This window comes from Gekko japonicus, unplaced genomic scaffold (assembly GCF_001447785.1).
Source record: "Gekko japonicus isolate JY-2015 unplaced genomic scaffold, Gekko_japonicus_V1.1 scaffold333, whole genome shotgun sequence".
Classification (NCBI taxonomy): Eukaryota; Metazoa; Chordata; class Lepidosauria; order Squamata; family Gekkonidae; genus Gekko; species Gekko japonicus.
The window spans coordinates 160,790-172,970 of record NW_015164192.1 but is presented as its reverse complement, the minus strand read 5'-3'; the positions used below and the strand labels follow the sequence as shown (position 1 = coordinate 172,970).

Genomic DNA, 12,181 nt, shown 5'->3' with positions numbered 1-12,181 from the left:
GCATGCGGATGCCCTCAGCCGGTGCCCGGTGCCGGACATTGGCGCAGACCCTGCCCCCGCCTGTGAGGTCTTGGCAATTGAGGAGCTTCCTCGACCCCCGGTATCATCCAGGGACATTGCAGCACACACGGCCAAGGATAGCGTGCTGTCCCGAGTATTAAACTGGGTTTGGAGGGGGTGGCCGGTTGGAAGCGTTGAACCGGAGTTCGGCCCTTACAAAAGCCGTCAAAATGAACTATCCATTTCTAAGGGCTGTGTATTATGGGGGAACAGGGTGGTGGTTCCTGACAAACTCAGGACGAGAGTGTTAGAGTCGCTGCACGAGGGTCACCCCGGTATGGTACACACCAAAGCGTTGGCCAGAGGGTATGTCTGGTGGCCGGGGCTGGACAAAGAGATCGAAGAATGGGTACGAGGGTGTCCCAAATGCCAGCAAGTCAGACCCGATCCCCCACAAGCTACACCCCAAGGCTGGGAGTCATCTGGTAAACCCTGGGCCAGATTGCATATAGATTTTGCTGGCCCTCTCCAAGGGCAAATGTTCCTAATTGTGGTGGACGCTATGTCCAAATGGCTGGAGGTCGTGCATATGAAATCGACCACATCACTTGCTGTGATCCATGCGCTCCGCCGACTTTTTGCCACCCACGGGTTGCCTGACGTCATCGTCAGTGACAACGGGCCTCAATTTGTGTCTGAGGAATTTAGGCTCTTCCTCACGAGTAATGGCATACGCCAAATGACTTCGGCCCCTTTCCATCCGGCATCTAATGGCCAAGCCGAACGGATGGTCAGGACGGCCAAAGAGGCCCTGGGTAAAATGGACGAAGGGGACTGGAGCCAGAGGCTGGGCTCCTTTCTTTTGCTGCAGCACACCACCCCCTGTAGTGCTACAGGCCGTAGTCCGGCCGAATTGTTAATGGGGCGGAGACTCACGACCCGTTTGAACCGTATGCACCCAGACCTATCAGAAGATCAGTCCGAGCGTACCACTGCGCAACCGAAGGTGCGCATGTTTGAAAAAGGGGACAAGGTTTTCGCACGAAATTATGCAAACGGGCACTTGTGGCTTCCTGGGGTTATATCCGACTCTGTGGGTACTCGAATGTATGTGGTGCAGTTAGCTGACGGTCGAATATGGCGGCGCCACATAGATCAGTTAAGGAGACGTTGGGCTAGGGACAGCGCTGACTCTCCGACGGCTGAATCCCCTGATGTCGAGTGGACACCCCCAGAGCAGGCGGTGAGTACCGAAAGGCCCGGTACTGTCCCCGAGTCAGGGCAGAACCCTGTGTGCGGGGCTGAAATCCCAGTCGAGTCTGTGCCTGATCCAGGCTGTAGTGGACCCCACTCTGACCCACAACCTTGTCTGCCCGTGGAGCCTGCACCGCTCCGCAGGTCCCAGCGTTCGCGGCAAATGCCGACTTATCTGAAGGACTATGAGTGTAAACACTGTTGGAATAACTGATGTACAAAGGTTGATTGCATGTTTGTAAATAATAAAACAATTGGGATGATGGCTTAACTTAGGGGGGAGGAATTGTAATGTATTGAAATGATTACTTGAATCACCTCATAGGACTCCCATGTTAAGCTTCGAGCCAGACCAGGGCTCCTCTGAGCGAACTTCCTATTGGTCGCTTCGTAACAGCGACCAATCAGAACGATACCATTCCCTAGGAGGGAAAGACTCCCATTGGTCTTTATTCTAGCAATCTCATTGGTTGTTATTTGTAAATAGGCGTGGCTACATTAGCCCGGTTATGTTTAAAAGGAGCATAAGCTCCCACTGTTTTCTGTTCTGGTTTCTTACTGAGTTAGTGCTTGCTCGTTACTTCCAATAAAGCTGAATCACTTGCTGAATCACTGTACGAGTCCTTTGTTAGCGCGATCTAACATGGACTCTATGGAATTATACCCCACTGAAGCTACTCACCTCCCCATACCCCACCCTCCTCAGGCTTCACCCCCCAAATCCCCAGGGTCTTCCCAACCCAGCGCCGGCAGCCCTAGTTTGGGAAACACTAATTTGCCAGGACATGTAGTTCCACCATCCATGCTGAGAAGAGTGCAGGATAATATGACCTGCTAAGATTCAAGAACTAAACACTTCGATTTAGACTACAGAAGACAAAGTCCCAGCTTTCTCCCCTGCTGGTTCTGTTCATGCTACTGTTAGTGGCTTTGTATATAAATAGCTGATCTTTCCAGTGGACGTTATATTAAGATGGAACTAAACAAAAAGAACATTGGAACAAACAAAGCCATCATGTCTCTGTGCATCATTCCTCTCAACGTCTGGTGTAACACAAGGTATGACCTGTCATTGTTGGGCTGCATATTTTTCCCACCTGCCCTGCAAACAACCAACCATGCATGGTAGGAGGTGGAAAATTCTCAGTGAGAAGAAGACCTCATTTCATGTGTTATTGGGAAGAAGAGACAAAGAAACAGTCATGGCAGTTTTGAGTTTCTTGTTAAGTCCATTTCAGTTCTTAAAGGGACATTACCCTCACAATAACACTGGGAAAATAAATGAAGCAGCAAGCCAAAGTCTCAGTGATATGCTCAACATCACATCAAAGTCAAAAGATTCAGCTAGCATTCCAGTCCAATGGTCTCCCACTGTGAAATTCATTCCTTCTCTATACCTTTAGGTGATACACCTAGGAATTCTAGATCAGGCAAAGTAAATTTAAACAGCAGGGCATGCAGGTTATCTGTATCATTTTGTGGTAGACAGATTTAAATAGGAACACAACAGACAAGGAGGAATTATTGTCATTCTTTATACAGCTTAAGGGACTTATAGTTCTTTAAAACTGCATTCCTGTATTAATCCAAAAGCCAGCTCTTATACAAGTGGCCAAGTCCATGCCTTAAAACACTGCTTCATTTGTTATCTGTTCTCTGAACAGAGAAGGAAGTCCTTCTTAGCTCAACCAAAGCTAATTTTGCAGCCTGCATCATTGTTGGGCCTCTCAAACAGCTGCATTTTATGTCTAATTTAGAAAATGGCCTACAAGATTAATTTAGATTCAAAAAAATATTTACAGGCTGACAAGAGGAAGCAAACTATTAGCTTGAATTCATGCCCACGTTCTTGTGACCCCTGCATCTCAGACACTACGTTTTAATTACACAACAGGCTATGAGAAAACAAGGAGGTTATTCTAAGCCAATCTGATAGATAAACCAGGTTGCTAAAGGAACAGCATGCAGAGATGTTCAAAGAATTACCTATGGAGAATCAGATGCTTAAAAATAATATTTAAATAAAGGAAACCAGTGAAAGGGAGGGGGGAAGGAGGTGAAAGGGCTTGAGCATTCCAGGAGGTCTGCCCTTGGCATGCAGTCATTTTAATGTTTTTTTTTTTTTTTTTTTTTGCAAATCAGACTGGGTTTGAAGTCTGAAGAAGAAGACCAACCACTGTCTGCATGATTGCTTTTTTCTCTTATTATGCCTGGATCTATCTTGTAAAGCCCTTCTCCCCCTTCCATGAGCAGTATGGAACTCCACCACAGATTTAAATAATAGGAACAATTATTCACGGAATTCTAATAACCAGTAAGTTTATTTCCCCATATTCATGAAGCCGGGTTGTTGTTGTTGTGTTTTTAATTCAAGGACAGTTCTAACACCCATAAGGGTCAAATAACTATGAAACAGTATTGTTTAGTAAGCCCCAATGCATTTTTCTTTAATAAAAGGGAAGTGGAGTTCACCCACTCACTTTGGCGGATGCTAATTGAAGCTGAACATCTCCAGCTTTCTAGAGAGAGAGATTTTGCTTCAAAGGAGATTAAATTCAGGAGCCAAAGTGAGAGTTTCTCTCTCTCGTAAGAAAGGCTTTGGGATAGTCATTAAATCTGAATTACAGGTTTAACAAACACTTGCATAAGAATCATTAATATTATCCTTCAGGATGTCACATAATTACTAATCCTGCTCATTTCAGATGTCAGCTCTTTTCAAAAATTCAATTACCATAGCCTTTGCTATAAAGTTGCAGCCCAGCCATTTCAAGTGGCTCCCTCCTTTCTGTGCTGTTTCCACTCAACTGTTTCAAAACCTGCACATAGCTTGGGTATAAGTCTGTTCCACATGTCACCATTAGAATTTTCCCAGTGAAATCATTGCTCAGAAGACCTACTGGTGACATGCTAATAATCATCGTAATCATTATAATAAATGGCATTCATGGCGACAGTGTCCATGTGCCTTTTTAAGAGCTGCATATCAAAAAATCAGCTGGGAAAGGACTTCCCAAATCAGAAATTCTGCACCTGATGGATTTCTATCACACTTCTATGTCTTACCAGCATTGGCCCTCTATGGAAGTAGGGAATTTTTTTTTCGTATTGTATTGTTTTTCTAGGTCTATAATCCAGTTTTACTGCATCGTTGTATGCATTACACTGTTGTAGTGCGTTGTTTTTAAGACTTTTAAAATCAGTTTTGACTCTTAGTGAGAAACACAGACTAGAAATGAAGTAATAAATACAGACGATCTGTTTGGAAATTCCAGCCTATCAAAGTAAGGAAGTGATACTATTCACATCTGCTCAGATATAACTCTTAGTTTATTCAATGGGGTTTACTTCTAGAAAAATGTTTTTGGGATTGCACTGTAGGGTAATCACCTTTTTCCCTAGCAATGCTCCTTTATGTTTAAGAGAGGTATACAATCAAATTCAACAGGTAAAGCTGTTTTCTAGCATGGAGATGTAGTAATGATTTTTTTTTTTTGCTAGCTATAGAGATTGAACAAAGCTGACAAAGAGAAAAGAAGAGAAGATTGGATGTAGGCTTTGTTAATGGAAATTTTCTTCTGTGCATGCTATTATGAGACATTACAGTTACTAGCTACAGCTGGAACAATTTTTAGCCAGTCTCTCCTTTGCAGAAATGTTATTGTCCTCCTGTCTGTAAACAAATCAACAAGGAAATACACTTATAAACTGTATTTGACACATCACAGAATGGCTTCAGTCTGGCATAAAAGTTTTCATGTAATTCTAATTTCATGGGACAGGGAGATATCAGTCTCTGAGCAAGGAAAAGCAGCATGCTTCCTCCACGATAAGCCCATTTCCACTGTAAAAATATTCCTTACATCTGTCAAGACACACCTTTCAATTTTCTCATGTCTCTCCCATAGTTTTGAAGCCATCCAATTAGAAATGCTTAGCAAATGAAGGGTGAGGGCTGAAAGCTAGCCAATCTCCCTTATAAATAAAAGCTGAATGGTAGTGGCACTTCTCTAGAACATTCCACACGCTCCAAAATCAGTTCGCTCTCTGATCTGTCATTCAGAGGGTCTCCCTATCCACTGGCTGCTTTGCCTGAGTCCTGCCTCCAACATTCTAAACATTTTGCTTTTCCTCTTCCCCCCATAGCCAGTCAGAACACAGAGGTTATTTGCATATGCAGCCTCATTGGCCTCTGCCGCGGAACACAGAGGTCGTTTGCATATGCGACTTGATTGGCTTTTGCCTCTAACATTCTAACCAGTTTTGCTGTTCTGAGGTAAAATGTGTCCAATCTCCAGGTGAGCACTGGAAATCACTCAGAATTACAACTGCTTTCCAGACGGCAGAGATCAGTTCCCCTGGAGAAAATGGTGGGCTCTGTATCCTTATATGCTGCTGAGGTGGCCCCCGTATGACAGCCAATGTGACGTAGCAGTCAGGGCTTCAGAGCACGGGAGAGGCTGTGGGGTGGAAAGCTGAAGAGTGAGGGGAAAATAAAGGTAGGTTGATGATTGGCTGGGAAGGAGATAGAGTTGCCAACTCCAGGTGGGAAATTCCTGGAGATGTGAGGGGTGGAGCCTGGAGAGGGTGAGGTTTCAGGAGGCGTGGGACCTCAGACAGGTACAAAGCCATAGACTCCACCCTCCAAACCAACTATTCCCTTCTGGGGAACCAGTGTTGCCAATCTCCAGGTGAGAGCTGGAGGTCACTCAAAATTACAACTGTTCTTTAGATAGCAGAGATCAGTTCCTCTGGAGAAAATGGTGGACTCAGTGTCATTATACCCTGTTGTGGTCACCACAGCAAATTGACACTGAGTGTCCAAGGCCGGGGCACCCGCCCAGAGCCTCTTTCTAGAGGCCGTTGTATTTATTTCCACAACAGGCCTTTTTCCTAGTAAGGTATATAAAACTCATGCAATAGAAGGTCTTGTCTATGTTACAAAATTGGGAATAAAAAGGAAAATTTAAACATAAAAAGCTTTCGAGTTGGATGGGGTTTGAAAGCCTTAGAAAAGATGACGCATGTCCAGTTAGGTTGACCAAACCTCAGAAATCCAGCCAGTATAGGTCATTGCTATTACAGGGTGGGCTGGGAAATGAGAAAGATTGAATCAGGGATGCAAGATTCAGAAAGACACTGCATGGTATTTTTACAGTCACTATTTTAGGGGGTTGTGAATGCTTTATAAAAACTATACCAATGTTATGAACACAGGTTACCTTTGTTTCCAGGAGAAAAAACAGTTGAGCTTTTGGCATACATACTAGCACACTGGCCCATTTGGTTGTTTATAACAACAGCCACTTTATGTTTGTAGGGTTAGCTTTTTTCCCAGTCTTTTCTTGGGCATTAACAGCAATTTCATTCACCATCATTAGCAGGTGGAACTTTTCCTCCATCATATATCAACATATCTGGGAGGGGGGATCCCTTAATAGTATCCTACCTATGTGTTAGAGTGCTGCTAAGGTGGCAGAAATAAGACCAGAAATAAAAAAAATAGCGCTAGTTGAACCAGTTTAATTAATTACTTCATTTAGATCTTTTGTCCCAGGTGTGACTTACTGTCACAGGTCAAGCAGAGCCAAGGGTGGGTTCCTGGAGAGTAGTCAAAGTCCAAGTGAGCGAAACCAAGTCAAGAGTCTAGACCAAGAGTTGAGAGCCGGAAGAACCATTGCTGAGGGGTTGTCCAAGAGGCACAGTCAAGCAGTCCAAGGGTTACTCACAAGCAGAAGTCAAGCAGAGCCAAAAGCTGTAGTCAGAAGCCAGTCCAAGGGTCACAAAGGCAAGGCAAGCTCCAAGGCTGTGGTCACAGAGTTAGTGGTAAATTGAGCTGTTGCTTTGACACCTGACAGCTTTTTTTGGCTGGTTTTTATAGACATGTGCCTAAGGGTCCAATTTGCAGCCAGCTGCTGGGGAGAAATTCTGCAACTTCTCAAGCAGCTGGCATTGGGCCAGGAGGCAAACACTCTGCCATCTCTCTTGTCGTTCTGCTCACACCCTTTTTCTGCAGCACTCAAAGGGTGTGGGTGATGCTGGAGGGCTAGGAATGATCAGTTTGGTTTCACCTGTAGGCTCAGCGCTGGAGACTGTCAGTGGCTCTGATCAACTTGCAGTTCGTCCTCCTGCTTGCTGGCTTTTGCAGACACAGAGCTGGCTATACATGGCTCCTCTTCTCCTGAGGAGTCCTTACCGAGCCCTACCTGACCCATGACACTTAACATTATTCTCCTTCCTCCATTTTATCCCCACAAGGTAGGTTAGACTGAGAGTGTGTGACCAGCCTTGAAAATACTGTTGGGGTGACTGCCACTTTACCATCCAAAAACTAACATCACTATTGCTTAGTAACTTGGATATCAGATAAGAACATAAGAAGAGCCTTGCTGGATCAGACCAGTGGTCCCTCTAGTCCAGCATCCTGTCTCACATAGTGGCCAACCAATTCCTCTGGAGGGCCAACAACAGGGCATAGAGGCTGAGGCCTTCCCGTGATATTGCCTCCTGGCACAGGGATTCAGAGAATTAGTGCCTCTGAATGTGGAGGTTCCCCACAGTCACCATGGATAGTAGCCACCAACAGACCTACCCTCAATGAATCTGTCTAATCCCCTGTTAATGCTGTTTATTCCTATGGCCCTCACTACATCCTCTGGCAATAAATTCCACATTTTAATCACTCTCTGTATAAGAACATAAGAGCCTTGCTGGAACAGACCAGTGGTCCATCTAATCCAGCAGCCTATCTCACACAGTGGCCAATCAACCAGATGCAGTTATTGAAACTGAAATACCTTGTGCCTTGAATATGTGAAGCTGACTTCTACTGAGTCAGACCATTCGGTAGAATTGTCCACTCTAACAAGTAGCAGTTCTCCAGGGTCTCAGGAGGAAGTCATTCGTATAACTTACTACTGATTCTTTAACTGGAGATGCCAAGGATTGAGCCTAGGACCTTTTCATTCAAAACCTATGCTCTACTAGAAAGCCACAGCCCCCTTTTTAAAAGAACACTAATATGCTGTTTAAAAATGCTTTAACCTGTTGTTGTTGTTCAGTCATACAGTCGAGTCTGATTCTTCATAACCCCATGGACCACATCACGCCAGGCCCTCCTTCCTTCTGTTGTGCTCCAGAGTTTGCTTAACTTAATGTTCATTGCATCGATAACACTGTCTAACATCTCATCCTTTGCCATCCCCTTCTTCTTTGACCTTCAATCTTTCCCAGCATCAGGGTCTTCTCCAGTGAGTGCTCCCTTCTCATTTGGTGGCCAAAGTATTTCAGCTTCAGCTTCAGTATCTGGCCTTCCAGGGAACAGTTAGGGATGATTTCTTTTAGGAATGACTGATTCAATCTCCTAGCAGTCCAAGGTACTCTCAAGAGTCTTCTCCAGCACCATAATTCAAAAGAATCTATTCTTTGGCACTCGGCCTTCCTTATGGTCCAATCCTCGCAGCCATACATTACTACTGGGAATACGATTGCTTTGACCATACGGACTTTTGTTGGCAGGGCAATGTCTCTACTTTTTATTATGCTGTCTAGGTTTGTCATCGCTTTCCTCCCAAGGAGCAGGCATCTTTTAATTTCATGGCTGCAGTCACCGTCTGCAGTGATCTTGGATCCTAGGAATGTGAAGTCTGTCACTGCTTCCATGACTTACCCTTCTATTTGCCAAGGCATGATGGAGCCAGATGCCATGATCTTAGTTTTTTTGATGTTGAGTTTCAAGCCAACTTTTGCACTCTCCTCTTTCACCCTCAGCAAGGGGCTCTTGAGGTCCTCTTCACTTTCTGCCATTAGAGTGGTATCATCTGCATATCTGAGGTTGTTGATCTTTTCCCCAGCAATCTTAATTCCCGGTTGTGATTCATCCAGGCCAGCATTTCGCATGATGTACTCTGCATGTAAATTAAATAAGCTAGGTGACAATATACATCCTTGTCATACTCCTTTTCCTATGCTAAACCAATCAGTTGTTCCATATCCAGTTCTAACTGTCACTTCGTGATCCTTATACAGGTTTCTCAAGAGACACATGAGGTGGTCTGGTACTCCCATCTCTTTAAGCCCTTGCCATATTTTTGTTGTGATCCACACAATCAAAACCTTTAGCATAGTCAGTGAAGCAGAAGTAGATATTTTTCTGGTACTCCCTCGCTTTCTCCATAATCCAGCTAATGTTGGCAATTTGATCTCTAGTTCCTCTACCTCTTTGAAACCCTGCTTGTACTTCTTGCAGTTCTCTATCCATGTGGAAATCGTTTGATTGCAGGGGATTTAGCGGGTTAGATCAGAGCGTAGTCAGAATACGTCCGCCATAATGGGCCGACGCTCCGCCCCCCCCCCTTGAGCTTGGTTTTTACTTAGGCAGAACACTTGTTGCTTTTACTTTCACACAGATGTTAAACAGTTCACTACACCCTCTGATGATCACACCCTCCTGTACTGATTCATGGTTAACTTTTGGCTTTGGTACTCTGGCCCCTCTTGAGTCCAACTGGCCACTGACCAGTTGTCCTGACTCAGTCCAGACCGCTTCCTCAGCCCTCACTGAACCACTTCTCTCAGATCCCTTAAGGAGTGATGTATGTGTATGACACTGTTGTGTTTAGCTTTTAACTGTCTGGTCACTGTCCCTTTCTTTCTGAGGAACTCAGTAAACCCGGTTATTCCAGCCCCAGTTATCTGTTTAACTGTTATTTGGCTGTCCACACACAGAGCTACCAAGCTGGAGATCCTTCAGTTAGCTGACCGACCCTCTGTTAGCTCTCTGTCCCACTCACTAATGGCTTCTTTCCAACTGCCAATCCCAAACTAACTGTTTGGTCCATTAAATGCCAAACACCGAGGGTTCAGACCTAAATGGCCTCCTCCTCACTCAGTCATGTTGACTCAGCAGTGTTCTGTGTTTACTTTCTGCTGGTCCTAGATCTTTAAGTCCATCAACAATGGACTTTGGTTCATGCTTTGGATCATCTCACAATATAGCAGCAGTGCAGGATGAGATAACTGTTGAGCTTGCACCAATGAAGTGTCTGAACCAAGTGGCCCCTGAAGTATTGGGAGCATTGCTGGGGCTTGGCTACCAATAGCCCTCTAGGACAGTATCCCACCAGGAAGTTTCTCTATAAATTAAATGGCAAAACCTCCCCTGCTTTGAAACCACTGTTTACATCTCATCTTTTCTATTTAAGAATATGAGGGCTTCAGCTCAGTCCTTTCACTGATCCATTCTTTTTTCCACAAAATCAGCCCCTATTTTTAAAATTTCTGCTCCATTATTTAGTCATCCTACTATCCTTTTTTATTTCCAAAAGAAAGAAAGAAAAGAAAATGATGATCTTGCAAGGACTTAAGGGATCCCTTATTACATGCTAGCCATTGCATAGCTAGCCACTTGCACTGAGCATACCTGGCTTGGGTTGCCATGTAGGACTGATAAGGTGAAATATGTCATTACATGGGATGCAGCTGTTGGTCTTCCTTATCAAGGCTGGAGATTGGCAGGACTTGATGGTACAATTACATGAGGAATGGTGCAGCCCTCATTTATTGCTCCCAATTAAAGGCAGCCTACCGAATACAAGGAAAGCTGGTATGTTGCACTGATGTGCCCTGGCCCACTCTTAGGACTTATTATCAGCCATCACAATCAACATTTCTTCTCACTGATTGATAGGGAGAGGAAGTTATGGCAGGAGCAGATCATTACAGCACATTAACTCAGAGAGGAGACATATGCCCACAGGGCCTTGAAATGCTATCAGGAATAAATAACAACTCTGGGTTTTTTTGGGGGGGGGGCGAATCCTTCAATTCCCCAGGCTAGAATGGAGAAAAGTAAAACAAATGTTGCACAGAAGGTGTCAGATGACAAACAGGAAAATGGCAAGTACAACTTGAGGAAGCTCATTAGCAATCAACAATACTTCCAATATATTGACGACTGTATTCATAGCATCAGACCCAAAATGCTGATTATCTTTCTTCTTGTTACTAAACACACATCTTAAAAATAAAAAGAAATCCCCAAAGCCATAGTGTAACTGCACTTAAAATCTAAAAGTACAATTGTGCTATGTTCTAATAAGTCACCATGGAATTAATGGGGAAAGTATGACCTGAGTCTGGGCCAGAGTAATTTTTGCTTCTCCTTTTGTTGTCAAAATGTAGACTGTTTAGTAGTAATGCAATAAAACAAACAAAAAATATGGTTGACTGTACCTTTCCTCACCTAGTCCTAAAGCTGTGAAAGTGAAAGGATAAACCATAAGGCAGGAGGAAAGCTAGAGTGAGGGTTCAGACACTAGAACAGGGGTGGCCAAACTGGCTTGGGAGCCACATGTGGCTCTTCCACACATATTGTGCATCTCCCGGCAGGGCAGCTGGGGAAGCTAAATATCATTAGCAAACAGATATGATTGGACAAATAAATATCATTATCAATATCTGCTTTTATCCCTTTTTGTTATAATTTTGGCAGTCTCATTTAAAGTTAATAAAAAAACAAATTTGCATGTTTTCCGAATAAAAACTTGTAATATTTGTTCATATCTTGTGACTCTCAAACAACTGATGTTTATTCTATGTGGCTCTTACGTTAAGCAAGTTTGGCCACCCCTGCACCAGAAAATCAGCATTGGTAGTGAGATAAAGTTCCTATGTTGGTATTCAGCACTGGAGGAGTCCATTGTTCTGAACTTGTGAATGAACTCAAGTTCAGCAATCTCATTTTGTAATCTCCCCTTGAAGCTTCTCTGTTGGAGGACTGCCACTCTTAGGTCAGTTGTGTAAACCGCTCAGAGACCCTTCGGGGTCAGAGCGGTATAGAAGTCGAAAATTAAATAAAATAAATAAATAAAATTAAAATGTTCTCCCACTAGTTTTTGAGTGCTGTGGTTAGGGATGGGCATGAGCC

At 44.0% G+C, this 12,181-nt stretch overlaps 1 protein-coding gene across 1 annotated transcript; it reads left to right on the top strand.

The window, feature by feature from the left end:
* Positions 1–256: 256 nt before the first annotated feature.
* LOC107107931 (uncharacterized protein K02A2.6-like) lies at positions 257–970 on the top strand (the record flags this gene model as incomplete). Its single annotated transcript, XM_015408295.1, has 1 exon — positions 257–970. A coding segment is annotated over one exon (714 nt), but the record flags the coding sequence as incomplete, so codon positions are not given.
* Positions 971–12,181: the final 11,211 nt, after the last annotated feature.